At 44.2% G+C, this 19,051-nt stretch overlaps 1 protein-coding gene across 1 annotated transcript in view; it reads left to right on the forward strand.

The window, feature by feature from the left end:
- SLC9A9 (solute carrier family 9 member A9) overlaps window positions 1-19,051 on the forward strand; it is a 529,357-nt gene that overhangs the window by 508,304 nt on the left and 2,002 nt on the right. The window contains exon 15 of the mRNA XM_037153405.2: window positions 18,192-18,297. Within this exon, the coding sequence (XP_037009300.1) occupies window positions 18,192-18,297 (106 nt within the window). The remainder of the gene's footprint in view (window positions 1-18,191; window positions 18,298-19,051) is intronic.

A 19,051-nucleotide genomic window follows, 5' to 3' on the forward strand; every position in this document is an offset into this window, starting at 1 on the left:
TTTTTTTGAGAGCAAGACCTAGCTCCATTAGACATCAAGGCCATATATACATTTACATATGTACATACAAGTATCTATTGAATACCCACTATGGAAGCAACTACATTGAAAACTAGGAAACCGCAGTCTGGTGGATTACAGGCAAGCCCTGGCCAATTAGCAAGCAATTGGAAATTGCGATAAATGCCATGGTTTAAATGACCATACATCCTGATTTGCCTGGGCCAGTCCTGGTTTACAACTGTTGTCCATGCATAATATGTACATGTTCCACCTTTCACTTCCATAGGTATCCTAGTTTTGACAATAGATTTCATGGTCCCATTAGTTATAATGGGCACAGGCTATGGAAAGACAGAGGATGGAAGGTCTGGGAAAGCTTCCGGGAGAATGTACACTTAAAAGTTTAGTTCTGAGTAACTGAGGAGAAGGAGGTAGCCAGTGGTAGAGTCAGCACTCAATACCAAATGCAAAGGATGAGAGAAGACAGGACTCAGCACAGGCAATTACATTGAAAATGACAAGAGATGGGTCTCAAAGAGTCCAGTTGTGTCATGCTCTTCAGGGTTTAAACTCCTCAGGGATATGGGAAGCCTTTGACATAGTGGTAAGCAGGGAAGTATCATGATCTAGTTACATTGCAAAAGAACCACTGTAGCTATGAGTGGGAGTAGAGTTGGGATAGTGAGCTGAGGCTGGTCAGCACAGCTGTAAATCAGTAAGGAGACTGTCTCAGCCGCCAGGCAGGGAGGTGCTGGCAGCCTGGGTGAAGGCAGCAGCAGTGGGCTGGAGAGAAGTGGGTGGATGGATGGATGGATGGATGGATGGATGGATGGATGGCTGGAGAAGTCTTCAGCAGGTGAAACAGACAGAATTTGGTGATTGATTGATTGATTGATTGGGAGGAAAGAGAGTTGAAGGGCAGGCCCACGTTTGAGCATGAAAGTAGCTGGCGGAGCCTTCCATGAGACAGGGAGCACAGTGGGAGGAACAGGTCCAGAGGAGAGGGAGTCAAGGAAGTCAGCTTTAGTCAGGACAAATGTGAGTGTCCTTGCTTGGTCTCAGCCTTTTCCAGAGCTTCAGTGCTGAAAGGGTAAAGACAATAGGACATTTTGAAAAAATCATTTAGAAACATTCTTAAAACTGAATGAAACAAAAGTCAAGTCAAAATGTACTGGAGCAGCTTGTTACTGGCACAGCGTGCCACTGGTTGCTGTTGTTCGGAGACAGTGAATTGAGCCTCCGACACCAAGCTCCTCTGTTTCAGCCCACAACAGAGCAGGGGTAGACAAGGGCCTTGGAAGCATCCCTCCCATCCACTCTGAGCAGAAACCCCTGCTCTAGCCTGTGCTGTTGCTCACAGCCCAGCTGAGCAGACCAGCCATTATCAAGTGGTCTCGGTCCTTCCTCAGGCTGAGGCAGGTTTACAGTCTGGCGGTGAAATGCTCTCGAAGACGCATGTGAGGTCCCCTGCCCACCCACCAGCAGTGTCAGTTCTCTGGCCAGTGCTTCCTCATCGCCCCTAGGGCCACAGTGCAGATTGGAGGAGGGCAGAGGCAAGGGGATTTGGTTCACTTTGGGCCAGAGATGATCAAAGATTTAGATTGCCATGGTAACCCTTGGATTTTTTTTTCCAAGGTTGTTTCAGGTTCTCTACTGGATGGTCTGGCCATTTTTGGCTTTAGACTAGTGGTTCACAGTTTAGTAATATTATTCATCTTGGTCATGACCTGAGAAGTTACAAAGTGACTGTTTATCTGTAATGATCCTACTCTTTCTAAGCAAAGAATAAGACAGAAAATGAGAGAAACACTCATGGAATATTATCAGTAAGGTTCTGCTTGGTAGTGACACTATAGCATGTGGCATCCCCTCTTCAGCACAGATGAAATCATCACACCTAAAACTGTCCCAGGGGCTGGAATGGGCCCATTGCCAGAACCCTGAGCTACCTCAGGGGCACTATTCACCCCCAGACACCTCCATTGTAATCCAGGAGCCAGCCTTTGCATGCAAAGCAAGAAAATTCCAAGGTCGAGTTTTATTTTGTAAGTGGTTACAATGACCCAGGGACAAGATAACCCTTTTCAAGAAAGCATGGGAAAAAATTATTGGCCCTGAAAATGCAAATAAGAAGAATCTGAAGTGTACACTTACATTTTACTGAGCAATCCCAAGAAACGAATGGGTATTTGGATGGTAAAGTGTGATGTGTTCTTTGGTCTCTGTTATAGCCTTTCTCCCTTGTTCTCTCTGTGGATAGCTGAAATTACAATCATCAATGGCAGCATTTAGGCAAACAAAAATAATCATTTGAAAGCTATTTCCATAAGCTCTTTAGTTCACAACTCACTACAATTCCACTCAGAAGGAAATGTTCCACTTTTTCCTATTGTAGTCTTGTCAGAAATAAAGCAGTGGCCAGTTCTCCACATATAACATCAATTTCATTTCAGCTTTTCTGAATAAAAACAAATCAATCAGAAGCCTAAGTGTGTTTTTCTTCCAGAAAGACTTTTTTTGGTCAGGCCAGAATCTACTGGAGAACTCCATCCTGGTCATACTTAAATGTAAGCACTCAGTGGAGTTTTGAGCCCTTCTGGAGAAATAGTTGATCTCTGGGAAACATTTCAGCCTCTAAGATCTCCTTTGACATCATGTGAATTCTCCCCCCGACCAAGGCTATTCGTGATTAAAGCGCAAAGGTCTATGGATACAACCATTCTATAGACTAATGCACTGTTATTTCATTACCACTGAAGGACAAGTTGCTGAGAAGAAACTGAGAAAATGATTGTACCAGCTTGCATGAACAGCAGCATTGGGGATTATTCTAAACCCCAAGGAGATACAGTCATCTTCACAGTGCAGGCAAAGAAGAGTGAGAATTTGCAAAGACAACTCAAAAAGATAGTCATCAAATAAATCATAGCTTGCTTTATTAGCAATCTTCTAAATTGGAAAATAAAAAATTTTGCCCAAGATGTGAGCTGGCTAAGAAAAAGGTCAAGCACACAATAGGGAAGGTTACAAGCATTGCCACCTCTTCTAGTCAATGCCAGCCTCCCCATCCTTGGGCCTCCCCTACTCACCAGAAGTTATCCCTCATCCCACACCAGCTCAGCCACTGGGACAGTGAAGGGACTAAGAGATGGAGAGTTCCACTGACCTGCACTTGTGAGGTCCAGAAACAGAGGAGCCACATTTTGCTTTAAAACCTCAAATGACATGGACTATGATGATTCAAAGGTGATCTGCCCTGGCATGAGTTGTCAGTCTATCAAACACTATGAAGTTTTATTCTAAAAATTTTGATGTTAATCTGGTTATTTTTCTTGCTGGAGCAAACACTAGAAGATGAGGCCATTCTGTTGGTTATCTGCAATCAATGGAATCTGCTGTGACTGCTTTCCAGCTCCACAGTGCAGAACAATGCAACCTTAGCCTGAGCAGAAACAATTTATAAGTCCCCAGCTGAAAGGAAATTGGGAACTGGAGGGGATGCTACCAGGAAGTAAACCTCAGTGGTCAGCAGAGGGACCCTGGGCACCACCTGAGAATACTGTGACCTCCATTCAAATGTCAGATTTACTCCAAGGGCTCCAAATGGCATCAGGAGCCATGTGGCCCTGTGGACACCAACAGAGGGAGCCCCAGAATTCTGGGCTCAGCCTCCTCCAAATCCATTGGCACTATGTGCATGGGCCCAGGGCCTTGCCCTAGCTCTCACGCAGGTCCTAGAAGGATTATCAATACTCCTGCCACTCCCCTACCAGTTCCAACTCCAGTGAACACACCCACCTTCCTTTGCAAACACTCTTAAAATCAGCAATAACAAACAGAAGATCAGTTAGGAGAATACAATAACCGCTAGCATTCAGTCAGCAGATAGCATGTCGAATATGAAAACTCTCCAACTTTATCATCTTTCGAATGTCCTGGACTTCCCCTTTGTTGGTTGAAAGAGCAGAGAATATCTCAGTCTTGGGTGAATTACTAATTTCTATACACCAGTCTCAACTGGGTTCTGGGTTATAAGCCACACCTCATACCTCCTCAGCTATGTATTCAATTCCTAAAATGCTCGAAACACTACAGCTGATGAACAGAACCTCAAAACTGTAGTACAGAAATTGGGGTGAGATATCTCAGTTCCTCTTCCATGTTGTCACTAGTTTCCTCTTCTTTTCTTTTTCCCTCGAGGAACTAGGGATACATGGGACAAAATATTGGAACCATTGTAAATGAAAGCCACCAGTGCACGCTCCTATGGCAAATCTCGCCATGCCAAATTGTGAGTTATTCTGCTCCCAAGCCAAGCCAGTGAATTTTGCTGAAAAGTTCCTGGGCTACAGTCTCCTATTGGGTTGGCGGCCTCAGAGCTGAAGCAGCCCCAGAGAATGCAGAAAAAGTGGAGTTCTTTTCTAAAAGGGCCCTCTGGTTACTCTTGCTAAGGCCAGGCATGTGGTCATGCTGTGGGATCAAAGTGAGAGGCAGGCTAGCCACACAGCAGGCTAGGTTCCCATCTTGGCTCCACCACTCCCGGCTGCACGGCCATGGGCTAGCTCCTTGATCTGTCTCCCTGTGCCTCAGTTTCCTCACCCACAGAATGGGGTTAATGGTACAGCTACTTTCTAGACTTAAAGAGACTAATCACATAAAGCACTTAACACAGCGGTCCCAATATACTTAGCATTTTATAAATGCTCAACATCATTAATTTTGTAGTCCTGAGCCAGAGGGCTAGAGATGCATGAGCCTGCTGTTTTTGATTTTAACCTAGGTCAGAAACTCAATACTATTGCATACAATTTGAAATTTCCAGATAGAAACAGCAAGAACTCATTCATACTATAGGTAGGTCCATAGATATGAGCACATATTTATGTTCCCTCTACCTGTCTGTACTTGATCAACAGGAATCTGAGGGGTATTTGAAACCTCATGGAAAGCCAAAGGATGAGGCTGTCTGTATCGTTCATTTTGTCTGCAGAGAGCAGCACTAGGTTTGGCAGATTGCCCATCGATTTTCACATCACTGTGGGCGAGGAAAAGGCTGACAAGCAAGAGCCCTCCCACCATGGTCAAGTGCTTCCCACAGGTTTCAAGTTTTTGTCTAGACCCCAAGGTCCTATTAAGTTGGGTGGGAATCTGGTAAAGTCTTGACTCCTTTCCAAATTCCATTTCTTTAGATTCAGGTTGAGATTCTGAGATTATGATTACTTATGATCATAAACGGCCAGTACCTCCCACCCGTAAATATGAGACACGGATGGGGTAAAGCTCTCGGTCCTGCAAAACAGGGTGAGAGGAATTCTGACTGAAGGTCACAATCAACTCCTGAAAGTAAATTCAAATTGGGTTTCAAAAAGAAGCCAAGAGCCAAATTCCACAGAAATTTCTAGACCTGGCCTCAGATGAATCTTTCACAGAACTCCGAGAAGCAGTTGGATATTAACAAGGAGGGGAAAAAAACACAATTATCTTTTGGGATGCCAAGTGCCACTTGATGTCATTTTAAAGAATGAGCAGACTTCCAGCTCTCCTCAGCTGCCTGCTCACAGTTACAAAGCCATGGTAAATAATCGTGGCAAATGGCAGGTTTGATTTAGGAGAGGGGAATTGTATAATGACTCAGTGCTTTCTCTTCCATTTCTGTGGCAAGTGGGACAGCTCCTGCCACTTTTTTGGCTTAAGTTCAGATCTGTGACTTTCAAAAAAAAGGCCCTGGTGCTGTTTATTAAAGTGGACATACAAACACACACAGTAAATGTGCCAAACATTTTTATAATGTTTACAAGGAGAGAATGATCATATTGTGATGCATGGCTTAACTTGCTTTTCAGCGGTCTTATTTAGCCAAAGGATCATATTTGTCCTTGACAACAGCATTTTTGAATGGTTCCAATAGAACATGCATCTTTCCATTTTCTCAGCACACTGGTTTCTGAGTACACCATCTGAGCTCTGTTCCTGAGAAGCGGTGCTGATATGGTGGGTATGGGCAGGACTTCTCTCCTTTTGCACCCATAATTCCCTCCAAGGTGAAGACAGGCTTTATACTTACTCTGAAAGGGGTCTAGACCCTGAGCAATGAAGACTTTGATCTGGGGCCAGAAAGCTTCTTATCCAACATTTATTCATTTAATCTTGCAACTCAAGAGTGACAGACCATTCCCAAGTGCTTTGGGAGGACCAAGAGAACGCCACTGGGGCCCACAGGCGGTACCTACAGATGTGACTAAGGAGCCAGTTGTTTGTGATAACCAGTCTCCAGAGAGAAGTTCTGCCTCCCAGAGAGGCCATAGGGCAATGTAAAGCATCCCTAATGCAGTCAGTCTCCTCCTAGGGCTTTCCAGGGGAGTGAGGTTTTGTGCACAGGAAAATAAGAGCTGCCCTAGGGAGAGCCGGACGGGCTGAAATCCATGGCTTTGGTTTTTCCCACCTCTCCTTCCAGTGGCTGGTCCAGCCCTGCCTACCTCTCACACCCCAGGCCCTAACGCTCCCACCAGTGTCATTCCCCATGACTTTATTTCTTGCTACTACACCCAAATAAGGTTTGGGTTTCAGATAATACCCTTCCCAAAAGAAACTGCATGTTAACAGAAAACATTAAATACTTTTCAAGTCTTAATTTCACTCAACAAATGTCAGTTAAGAGGACTCATTTCTGATTACTGGACATTCAGCACTGCAGATACAAAGAGGATTGAGATGATGTTCCTCCCTCAGGGAAAGGTGACGTATTGTCAAATATTTCTGATATATAAGTGTTATCAGGGAGGTTTGAGTGAAGGCCTATGGGAGCCTCATTAAAGAAATTCTCTAGTTGGGTCTAAGAAGAGGTACTATTTGAATTCATCTGTGTATCCATTTGGATTATGTTTGGCTACATATAAAAGAAAAACCCATGATTTAATCAAATCAGAGGTTTTTAATCTCATGTAAAAGATGTCCAACACTAGACAATCTACAGCTGATAATAGAGTTCCATGATATCATCCATATTCTTACTGTTTTTCTATCCTTCTTGCCTACCATTCTTAGTATACAGCTTCTAGCCTGAAATTCACCTCATGGTTCCAAAATAGCTGCTGGAGCACTAGCCAGTTCATTTAAGTTCCAGGCAAGAAGGCAGAAAGAGCAAAATTGATGTACTCATTAAGGAACTTCTCTAGGAATTCTACCCAATAAACCTCTTTCATTTAATTGGTCACCCAATCTTTTGTGGAACTAGAACTTCCTTTTATTGTAAGGAGAAAAGAAAGACTGGCTACTGGGGAAGTAAACAGCAATCTATCCCAAAGGCTTTAAAAAATAAACAGTCTGCCCTGCAAGATAAAGTGAGGAACAACATTGCTGGTGGTGGAAACAACATGCAAATATAAAAATCTATAAGGCGTTCGGTGGATATGGGAACTGTGAGTAGCCTAGAAAGGCTTTCCATGTCAATCTTAGTAAATCAATCTTGTTTTTCAGTTAGTGGATTTTCTAACTTTGGGGTGTATGTTGTGGTTATTGTTCACAGAAACCCTTTTATTTGGATGGAATTTTATGTGGAACCTCAAGATAAAAAAGGTGAAAGAGAAGCAGCTCTGGTTTGAGGCAGGATTGGAGGAGAACTGTACTTTAGTAACTATAAGGTAGAGACTGGTAAGTTGTAGGAGAGCAGTAGTTAAAAGATCAGTTGGGTTTTAGAGACAGTAAAAATCGAGCTCTGTCTGAATGAATTTAGGATTTCCAGGTGCCAAGGTGAAAAGAAAGCTGTTCAAATGGAGGGAAAAGCTTATGCAAAAGCCCAGAGGGAGAGTAATATATAAACAGGAATCAATGCTTAATGTCATTTATCACAAACTAGGCTCATGAAAGAGTGTGGGAGAATAAGGTTGGGAAGGTAAGTGGGGCAAAATCTACAGAAGCCAGTAAAGTTCAAGTATATAGCCAAGGACACATCCATGAATGGAGGCCTCTCACCTCACCACTTGACCATTTAGTAGCAGTATCATGCCTTTGTATTCCGACCTATTTTAATAATAAGCAGGATACACCAGTAATCTGAGTTCTCAATGCCTACATAGGCCTACTGATAACAATGTATGAGGACTGGCTCTGAAATCATGTATACCTAAAAAGCAACAGCACACTGAAAGGATAAGTCCGCTCTTCAGTCAGCTTAGAGACTAATCCCTGGTACCTGTCCACCAAAGCATTTGCAACCTAACTCTCCATGTCCCTAGTCACACAGCCACTTAGTCTTTAAATCAAGCAACCCCAGTAAGTTAAGATCTTGAGGAGGGACCACGCTGGTGTGCACTATCCCTCCTCTGTGGAGCCCCCCATACCTACCCTCAGAGAATACCAATGTGGCACATACTTAGGAAAATAGTTTGCAAACTGCAGGAGTCAGTTTCATAATGGGTCATGAAATCATTTCAATAACTCGAGACCAGCATTTCTGAAAGAAGGAGGAAGAGGAGGAGAAGAAGGAGAGGAGGGGGAAGGGAAGGAGAGGAGGGAAGGCAAAGAGGAGGAGAAAGAGAAGAAAACACTGTATTAGTCAGAATAGGATGAACTATCATTTCCAAAATTTCAGTGGCAGTTTCATTTCTCTCTCATGTAAAGGCTGCTAAAGGAATGTGTGACCCTCCAGGGCAACTGTCCTCCATGCGGCAACTCGGTGATCCAGACAGCTTTGATTCGACTCCACTGTCCCAGCCCGAGGCCTTCTGGGTCAAGGTCACAGGGAAAGAGTCAGCTGGAAAGTGACATGCCGGCTTTCTATGTTTCACTGTGGAGGTGACACTAGTCACTTACCACCACAGAACAATGGCCAGAATTAGTCATATAGCCCCACCTACTTCCAAGATACTGATGCCCCTACTCCAGGTACCTGAAAGAGAAGTAGATATTGGTGCATACTAGCAGTGTCCACTATAAGCATTCTAGAAGACAGATGGAGTGGGAATGGATAGGATAGCATAGCATAGCATAGCACAGCACAGCACAGCACAGCACAGCACAGCATAGCATAGCATAGGGAATAGGAATAGATTTACATACGACACAGAAGTATTTTTACTTTCATATATGTATGATTGAACAGATGTTGGGGCATGCACTCAGTTCCAATTATAAAATGTATTTCCAGGCAGGAGTTTGAGGTGAAAAAAAGTTTGAAAGTGACTGCAGCTGAGAGGGAAAAAAGTGCCTGGAGAGGAGAATGAGGTTATTTATTTCATGTGTCTCTGTAACAACAAAGGGCTGTCCTCTTGTGTCTGCTCAGTCGAAGGAAATAGAGTTTAAAGTTTCCTGAATGGGCTTCATTCCATAGCTCAAAAATAACTCGATGTCACATACCCAGATTCCTGTAAAAACTCAGCAGGTTGCACAAGTCAGCCTCACTGGTGTGTGTGTGAGAGAGAGAGTTTCTACTCGGGGTTTTTGGTAAATGGGCAGGAAGAGAAAGAGTCCTCAGAGTATAGGAAAGTTCGAGTGGTTTCAAGGACAAGCAGAGCCCAGAAAAACAAATAGGATGATGAAAAAGCTACTCTAGGGTGACCTTAAAAACCAACACGAAAACAGCAGCCTCCTGAGTCAGCACCTTGTTCCTGCGGAGACTGGACCCTCATAATGTGGGTGCCACACTGAGCTGCTGCTGACACAGAACAAAGCGCAGTGCCCTTCTGGGCGCCCACGCACAGGGCTGCTCCAAGAACTGAAGGGAGTCCGCCCAGAGAAACTTGGCAAAAGCTTCCTCAGGGCTCCAGCAGCCAGTGGGAGACAGTACCAGGGCCAAATGGTGGGTGTTTCCTGAGTTAACTGTGGAGCGGGTTGAAATATACTTCTAACATTTTTTTTTAGTTTTAAATGCTACTTTTTATTTATTTATTTTTAATTTATTTAGTTATTTTTCAAGTACAGTTTTCTGTCTGTTTCTCCTATCCCACTTATAACTCCTGAAGGGACACAGTGAAAAAATAATGTCAACTAATAATTGTTGAGAGCTCATTATGTGCCTGGAAATGTGCTAAAAAGTGTGTCTATTTTTATCTCACTGAATCCCCTCCCCTATGGGGCCACTATTTTCTATTTTGTGGATGAGGAAAATGAGGGTCAAAGAGCTTGGAAAATTTGCCTGCTCAGATAATAAGTAACAGACCTATAATTCAAACCCAGCCTGTCTATCTTTTAACTATCTCTAAAAAATATTGGGATTATTCAGAAGTAGCAGAAAGTGATAAGCCAAACTGTTTCCCCCCCAAGAAAGATATATGGAAGTCCTAACCTCCAGTACCTCAAAATGTAACCTCACTTGGAAATAGGTTCATTGCAGATGCAGTCAGTTGAGATGAAGTCACACCAGAATAGGGTGGGTCCCTGACCCAATATTACTGATTTGCTTGTAAGAAGACGGTCATGTGAAGACACAGGAGAACAGCCTGGGAAGATGAGGTAGACAGTGGAGAAATGCATCTGTAAGTCAGGGAACCCAAGACTTTGGCCATTACTAGAAGGTTTGAAAAAAGCATGAGACAGTTCTCCCTTGGAGCTGGCAGAGGGAACCAACCTGGCCAACGCCTTGATCTCAGACTTCCAGCCTCCAGAGCTGTGAGACAACACCTGCCTCGTGTCTGAAGCCACCCAGTTTGTGGGACTTTGTGACAGCAGCCCCAAGAAACAAATACAAAAGGTAATGCAATCTGAATGAGGACCCAACTGGATCTAATACAGCATCATATGGCTCTTCAGCAACAGGAAAACTGAGGCAGGAAGTGGTGGAGACTTTTGCTCAAATTGGGAAGCAGTCACAGCAGCCAGAACCTCAGCTGTCCATGTTTGGAATGTGCTGTGTCCCTCCCCGTGAAAAAGGAAGGGAGCTTCCTCTTGAACTCCATGCTCTGAGAATCCTGACCCACAGGGTTCACGCTGGAGTTGCCAGTGCAGAAGTGACTGTTTCTATTTGTGCAGAGGTAGAAGTTGAGAACAATTATGTGTCCCCATTGAATCTCTGACAGTGTCCAGATGGGACCAGTCTCCTTCAGGCACACACTCTGTTCTGGGAGTTCAGAGGAAGGGCCCAGCCCCATGGGTACTGGGTGAGCCAGAGAGGGCGTTGGTTGCCTCCATCTCAGATATGAGTTCTGGGATAGCCAACAAAGCCCCTGGCCCTCACAAGATCAAGTCCAATTGGTGTTAGGAGGAGAAATCGAGCACAAATTTTCCTCCAAACTGGAGTAGAGACCTAGAACACTGAAGCAGTCATTTCTCACAGCCAAGCTCTCCTACACACCACCAGGGAGGTAACCCAGAAAGGCTTGCTGTTGAAATCATCATGAGCCAATGAAGGGAGCCTGGGTCTATGCGGCATTTCCTCTAACCCGAAGGCCACCAAAAGCAAGGCCCACTCCATGTTAGTAGCAGAAACTTTATTCTCCAGAATTGTTTTCTGTCAAAACATTTGAGCCAAAAGTAATATTCCATTAGCACAAAAGAATTTTAGCTGCATCTCATAGGTGGCAAAAATTCCTGGAACTCTCTCGATCCCATCCTGTGTCCAAAGGGAAAAGTTTTGAGGACACAGTAGGAGGAGGACAAGCAGTAGTAGTGAAAGTAATATCATTGGCACCATTGTTACTATTATTGCACTGTGCAGCTCATAGACAATGGCAACTCCACATTCGGTCCTTCAAGAGACCAGATGCCATTCTGCCATGTATCGTTTAGACCAGGGGTTATCAGGGGGCTTCTAAAATGCAGATTACTAGGTCCCCACCCAACAGGGTTAAGTTCAAGGGCCCAGGAATCTGCACTTTAACAAGCAAACCAGGGGATCCTGGTGCAGATGATCAGGTGACAGCATTTGTAGAAACTCTAGGTTTAATCATTCTTCCACATTAAGATCTAAAGTTGTGGATCAGATGAACTCTTAGGTTTCCTCCAGTCTCACAATTCCAACATTCCCCCCTTTTATCGTGGGTTTATCTGTTTATCTTGGGTTGACCTGCCCTACTTATGCTGGTTGATTTGGTATTGTACACAACTGTCTTCTTTCCTATAACCTTTCCTACTGCCCTTTATTCCATTCATGGATTGTCTGTCTGGAACTGAGGAGCCAACTAGAATTATCTTAACATTTGATAGGTAGATCTTGTGGATATCACTGATAAAACCAGCTCCCAGTACAAATAGGATAGCAAGCTTACCTCTTTATCGCCGCCCTCCAGTCTGCCCTCATCCTTAATACTTAATCACTCCTGACCACAGTTTCCTAGCTCAGAACATCTAGGGAAGCATGGATGGGTTTCAAGACATTTGGGAACTCTTTGAAATGTCACATGAACTTGTATGCAAATGATCAGCATACAGGCATTTTTCAGAGATGCAAGTGCAAAGCCGGGAAACTGAAAAACCATGGCTCCGGGTACCGTCTGACTGACCTGGCCATCATGTAGGAAATCCATTGTGATAACTCTAAGCTGCATGGTTTGTTTGGATCATGGACAGTTCCCAGTTCGCTCAGGCAATTGATACAGAGTGCAATTTAAAAATCTGACTAGACCACGTCCACATTCATTAGTAATATGCTAGATAGCAAATAATTACCAAAGACAGATGATCAAATAAAATACAGTTCCTGGAGGATTCTGGGAAGATGGCAATAGCACCAAAGCAGTCTTTAAATTTCTGCAAGAAAGATGGCAAGATGGTGAATGTCCAGGGACAGAAACTGACATACCCATGGGAAAGAGGGAAAACACACTCAATTATCCAGACCCCATTTCACGGGAAACAAAGCAGAAGAGGGCTAGTTTGTACATTAGAGTCAAAAAGTGATGGGGTGTATAAATTTTTGGTATCATCTCCTAGTTCTGTTTGTGGATGCTCTGTAAACAACAGTGTGGTCTCTCATCAAGTCCATAGCTCATCAGGTGGGACCTGGTTTTCTCCAAGAATGTACAGGCTTGGAGGGCAAGGCTGGCTTCCACTCCAGCATGCACCTACCCTTCCCCACACACCTGGCCTTGATCCTTGACCACCTCAGGTGGCAAGCTGGCACTGGAAGCTAAAAAGGATTCTGGGAATGGAAGTAAGAATAGGTTAGAACATAATTAAAAAGCCATCTGTTCTCACATTTCTTGATCTAGAAAATGGGACTGTAATAGCCACCTGCAGCTATAAAGAGAAAATAAGACATATGGAAATTCTTTATAAATGAAAAGTAGGGGATATCTTCCTGAAAACTCTATAGAGAGATAAATGTGCCTTCCTTCCTTACACAGATATGTGTTGACAAGTACTTTATCCTGATAACAAGATCATTTATCATGCCCATACATACAAACACATTCAGATGCTCTAAATAAGCACAAAGTCTTCCTATGCAAGCTGAGATGTGCTGCTTCGTTAATTCACTCTCAGGTGTAGCATCATTGAGCCTTCATCTCATTGAACCAAGTATATAACCCATTCCCCGGCCAAAAATGGAAAAATTGGCAGGGACCATTAGATAGGCCTAGGTTCTGGGCCAAATAGGCTTACCTTATATGTATTCTCACCCCCAAAATGATGGCTTGATGGACAAAAGAGATCATGTTCTTTGTCTTTCTATTTAAGATCCAAATCTCACATGGAGGGCAATACTCTGGAAGGAGACCACTGTGGTCCAAGGTTACATGATCATCAACCCCTGGGTGCTTATTTAAAAAAAAAAAAGCCACAGTTCCAGACCACCTTGAAGACCTGCTGAGTCAGAGTCTCCAAGGGAGGACTTGGAAATCTGAAGTTTTAACAAATGTCCCAAATGATCTTTATGATTAGGCAAATTTAGAGAAAGCCAGGATAGAACATAGCTCTTCAGGACTCTCAAACTGAAGACTTTTAAAGAGGGCCAGAGCAAAGCTGCAATAACAAAATGCCACAGACTGGGTGACTTAAACAAGAGAAATTTATTTTCTCACAGTTCTGGAGCCTAGAAGTCCGAGATCAAGGCGCCAGCAGGGGTGAGTTCTGGTGAGAGCTCTTTCTCCGGGCTGGGAACAGCCACCTCCGCACTGCGTGCCCACACGACCTCCCCTTCAAGGCCTTGCAGAGAGAGCATAAGCCAACTCTCTAAGGTCTCTTCCTACGAGGGTGTTAATCCCACCATTAGGCCCCACTGGCATGGCAGTCCAACCCTCCTCACCTCCCAAAGGGCCCGTTTTCAAATACCATCTGTTCCCGGGGGGTTAGGACAACACATGAATTTTAGGAGGGCAGACGTTTAGTCAATAAGAGCAGTGAAGTTCAGTCCCCTTAAAAAAATGTTTGCTTGTGGAGCTGACCTTTGCTTTGGGATTTTACTTCTCACCAATACACATAGTAACATAAGCATTGGTTTTGGCAATTTACAATGGACAAAACATGAGGATTTTAAAACATCAAAACACAAACTACAAAAGGACAGAGAGAGCAAACAATGTTACCAGTTACTTTGGACGTTAGTTCAGTTAAGCACTAAATTTAGTTCTGGACCCCTGACAGCTCAGGCCAACGGAGAAAATGTTTCTGCTCACTGTCCTTCCCTGTTCATGAATGTTAAATTCTGGGTAGAGTTCCAGATTTTACTTACATCTCCCGAACCAAAGTGCTATTTCCAAACTCCTCATGCCCTTTAAAGATGAGAAAAGTCGTTGCTTTTCCCCCCAGAGGTTAACATTTCATCTCGATGTGTTCCTAGCTTATTAGAGAAGCAAAACTAGCTGTAGTAAAAATACCCAGTGGGGAATCTCCCTCCCAAACACATACTAGAACCTAATGAAAAAAACGCATTCTTCAAAATCTACGGTTGAGTTTTTTCATAGATCAAAAGAGGTTTCTTACTTTTTAAGAATTCAGGCCACCATGGAGATCCAGCCCCTTTCCAGACAGGGCTCCGCAGTGAAGAATTCAGAAAGTCACTGACCACTGGATCCCAACTCAGTTACCCAGTCAGGCAAGTCTGTGACCAGTGTCTCCGTGACAGAAGGAAGATACCTCAGTGTGGTGGAAATGTCCCTGGTCTCAGGCCCAGCTCTGCCGTTAGCTGACTGCCTGGGTTCCATCCAGCAATGAGGTCCTTAATTCTCTCTGAGCCTGTTGTCTTTATTAACTCAACTATTTACTGAACATCTAAAACGTGCCAAGCACTGAACCCAGTGGAAGAAGACAGCCCTGCCCTCAAGGAGACCACAGTCTGGGGACCAGGGTATTTCCTCTCTGTAAGACGGCTGTTCATTTCCTTCAGTGGGTGCCTCAGGGGCTTGGCACATAAAACAAAAATAAAAACAAGTGAGGAATGAAAGAACAAATGAATGAGTGAGTGAGTGAATGAAACACGAAGGTTATATTTTAACCACTTTATTTATGCCATTACCACTCTTGTCATGGTGGCCTTTATCTAATCACTCAGGCCCAAGAAGTCCATCTCCAATTTAAGCTTTCTTAGCCTTTACCCTCAGGCGAACCTCCTTCCTTGGCTATAAATTACCCCCCTCATTCTTTTCTTGCATGATTACCCAGTCTACTTTCATCACTCATATCACCCCCGAATATCTTCCTGTATCATAAATCTAATAAATGTCCAGTGAGCCCATAATGTATGGAAGCACTGGACGAACCCAGGTGTCGGGGAACCCTTTGCCCCACACCCACTGTGGCCGTAGGTGGCGCATTACACTTACCATTCCAGTCACACCGCACAGTGTGAAGGCCTCGCTCCTCCAACTCACAGCCCTGAAACACCGGATCAGACAAAATCCCTCTCACCTACTGCCTCGCACTGCCCCCATACAACTTTTAACCCAAATAACTACTTTTTGTGTAGAGGCAAACCCCATTTTTCACCTGCTGACTAGCCCATGAACCCAATTATACACCAAATGCCTGGAGTGTCATTCTCTCATCTCTCCCCTCAGTCTCATTGGCTACCATTATGCCAACAATGGTTGAGACACCAGTTTCTCCTGAAGTGTTGCTTAGAAAATAAGTTTTTAAAATAAGGTAAATATTTTTTAAATAGCATGAATTTAAAACCACTCCTACCTGTGTTATTTCAGTTAGTAGTCACAACACTTGAGGCTCGGAGAGGTCAATAACTGGATCACAGGTCATGCAGTGAGTACAGCACAGAGCCGGCAGTCATGCCCAGGACTCCTGAGTCGAAAATGCCAGCGCCTGTCCAGACAGGCAAAGGGTCCCCTGTTTGGTCTAGGCCTCGGTTCACAGAAAGTGGACAATTCCGTCCTCCGGTGTCAGCTCCGCTAACAGTACACAGAGAGATGAAGGGACACCCCGTGGAGATCAAGGGGAGAAGATGTCCATTACATACTTCTAAATTTGTGTTTTACTTTTGTGACATTATTTTGGCATTTCGACCTTCCAGTTTACTGAGAATTTCAAACAGTGGAAGTTGCCTTGTCCCTTAGAACCCTGACAAACGTCTCTGTTTTTTTGTGTTTGTTTTGTTTTTTACATGACATCTCTAGAAATGTTGCGAACCTGCTGGCACTTTTCCAACTGTAAATGACATTGGCTGGATTTTCCTTGCTTTACACTCAGGTTGTATCTGTATCTTGTCCTCCTCACCTCCCTGAAAAAAGTGTTTTTCACTGACATGTACACCATTGACCCTGATGAACTCAGATGCCCTCCCGTGCCCCTGCGCAGGGCCTGCAGACCGCCAGCAGGGGTGCGGTCTCAGAGTATTTCTCTCTAGAGAAGCGGCCGCTCGCATGTGTAATTCTGCCCTGAAAAATTAACTTCTACCGGGGAGGATGCTAGTGAACTCAAATAGCAAAGGGAGGCTTTGGATTATTGGAAATCATTACATCTCTAGGCCTAATTCCTCCATCCATAAAAGGAAGAAAATAACACTGATAAAAATTAATGGAAGGCCATCAAGGGCTTTCCAGAGTTGTAGATATACTTAGAAGATGTTACAGCAAACATCAGGCTCTGGACTTCAATATCTTCCTTAGTCCTTAAACTGAGAACAACAGCTGCCCCTCTACAAGGAGAGGTCAAGTTTTCCACTTACACCTGGAATCACATGCCCTCTTACGCATCTTTTCAGTTGCTCTCCTTGCATCATAACCAGCTGAGCTCATGTGCAGCCCGTGCTAGGTCACCACTCTGAAGCCAGAGGCAACCCGATTGCTGGCCCCCAGGGGCTGCATCTTCCCTCTGTGCTCACACCACGGGAACGACATAGGGGTGTCATCCAGCTGTGGATGGCCTCTGGTAGAACCGTCTCTGAGACCGTTTGTGTCCTGAGTGCCTGCGGGTGTCTGCAGACCTTCACCAGCCAACCTATGCTAACCTCTTTCCATTTTTCCCCTTTCCCTATTTACTAAAGCGCTTCAGGAAGCTGATGAGGTAAAATATTTTCCAGCAGAGGAGATAATATAAAGGTTAAAAATTGTTTCTGATGGAATAGTGAAGTGATTTGACTACCTATCTTTGAGCAAAATAATAATAATAATAAAGCAATGTGAGCCAGCCCCTGGGGATTTTGCTATTGCTGGATGGGAGGGAAGCATTATGGCTTTAGATGAACAGGTTTTCCTTTTAACTCCTAGAGCACATCAGGGTGAAGAGATGAGGAAGACAGGTGCTAGACAATGGGATAAACCTGCTACCTGCTTTTTAAACATAATTCTGTGTACAGAAGCACTGGTGGATGAAGCATGAAGTGACTATGTTGACACTGAAAAAAAAGCACTTTGGAAAACAATCTATGTTCACTATCCAGCTCTAAAAGGACTGAACATTTTATGAAAACCTCTTGCTTCTTTGTGAAAATTACTGGTGGTTTAAGTTGTGTGTACAATTTTAAGAAATACAGTTTTTTTATGCTGTTGTTTAAGATAATTCTCAAGCACACATTCTCTAAGCAGACAAGACACTGAGTGGGTAAGGGGAGCGTCTCCCACCTCTCTGTGACGTCGGCCGGGCCAGTCGTCACCTCTTTATGCCTAGAGGCTTCTGGGAGGGCTGGAAAGGTGCGTGGAGCAAAGATTATAAACACTAATTTGTGCAGGCCAGACTGTCTCCTCAATGAGGCCGCAGAGGATATAAAGGTGAACAGAGCGGTCTCTTTGGCTGCATGTGAAGTTCTGTGCTGTGTATGAGAAACTAAGTCTCTTTCGGCAAGTAGTCCTTAACAGGCCTCACAGATACCTGAAACCAATTCTGACCCACTCTGGTCCTCCGCTGACCACAACGTTACCCGAATGGTGTGGCCCCATTTCCAGACTGCTCACCAGTCCTCAGGCCTATGGGGTGAGTATATGTCCAGAGGTGGGCGGGCGTGGTGAATACTGGGGAGCCCAGGAATCTTGAGGCTATTCCTTCCCAGCTTGAGGAGGAAGCATTTTTTAAATTCGATGCACCAAAAAGCTTTTCTCTTTTCTGTAGTTGCTGATATGGGCTCAATCTCCTTTGAAAAATGTAATTTTTTATTGTTACCAGTATTTTTAACCATAAAATGAACTTAGAAAGTGTAAAAGAAGTCATGTGTCCTCACAAACTGCTGTGTTTAGAGGTTTTGAACATATAAAGCCTGTGCTTTATAGCTCAAGGGAATAGAATTAAAAACTGCTGAGAAGCAATTAGAATCATTATCAGCAAGTCCGAGTGTCAGGGACTGCAAAAGAACGGAATCGTGGTGTCTGCGGCTCCTATTCCATTTGTCCAGCTGGCCTCCTTGTGTACATGGAAAAATGCATCTCCAATGCACTCAGGGCCCGACAGTTGAAGGCAGCGGTTTTCAAAGCCTGGTCCCTAGACCAGCAGCTCGGCATCACTTGGGAACTTGTTACAAGAGCAGATTATCAGGTCCCAATGCAGACACTCTGAGGGTAGGGTCCAGCGTCTGTGCTGTAAGCAGCCACCCTCCTCACACAGGCTACAGACCTGTGGGCCTGTAAATTGGGGGCCTGAGGTCACCTAACCAGGGATCATTCTACAAGCAATTCTCCATGGTCTCCCCAAAGCTAACGGAAGAAGTGTTGATCAGAGGATTCTGCTAACTCTT

This window comes from Artibeus jamaicensis, unplaced genomic scaffold, assembly GCF_021234435.1.
Source record: "Artibeus jamaicensis isolate MK-2021 breed Jamaican fruit bat unplaced genomic scaffold, CSHL_Jam_final contig_466, whole genome shotgun sequence".
Lineage (NCBI taxonomy): Eukaryota > Metazoa > Chordata > Mammalia > Chiroptera > Phyllostomidae > Artibeus > Artibeus jamaicensis.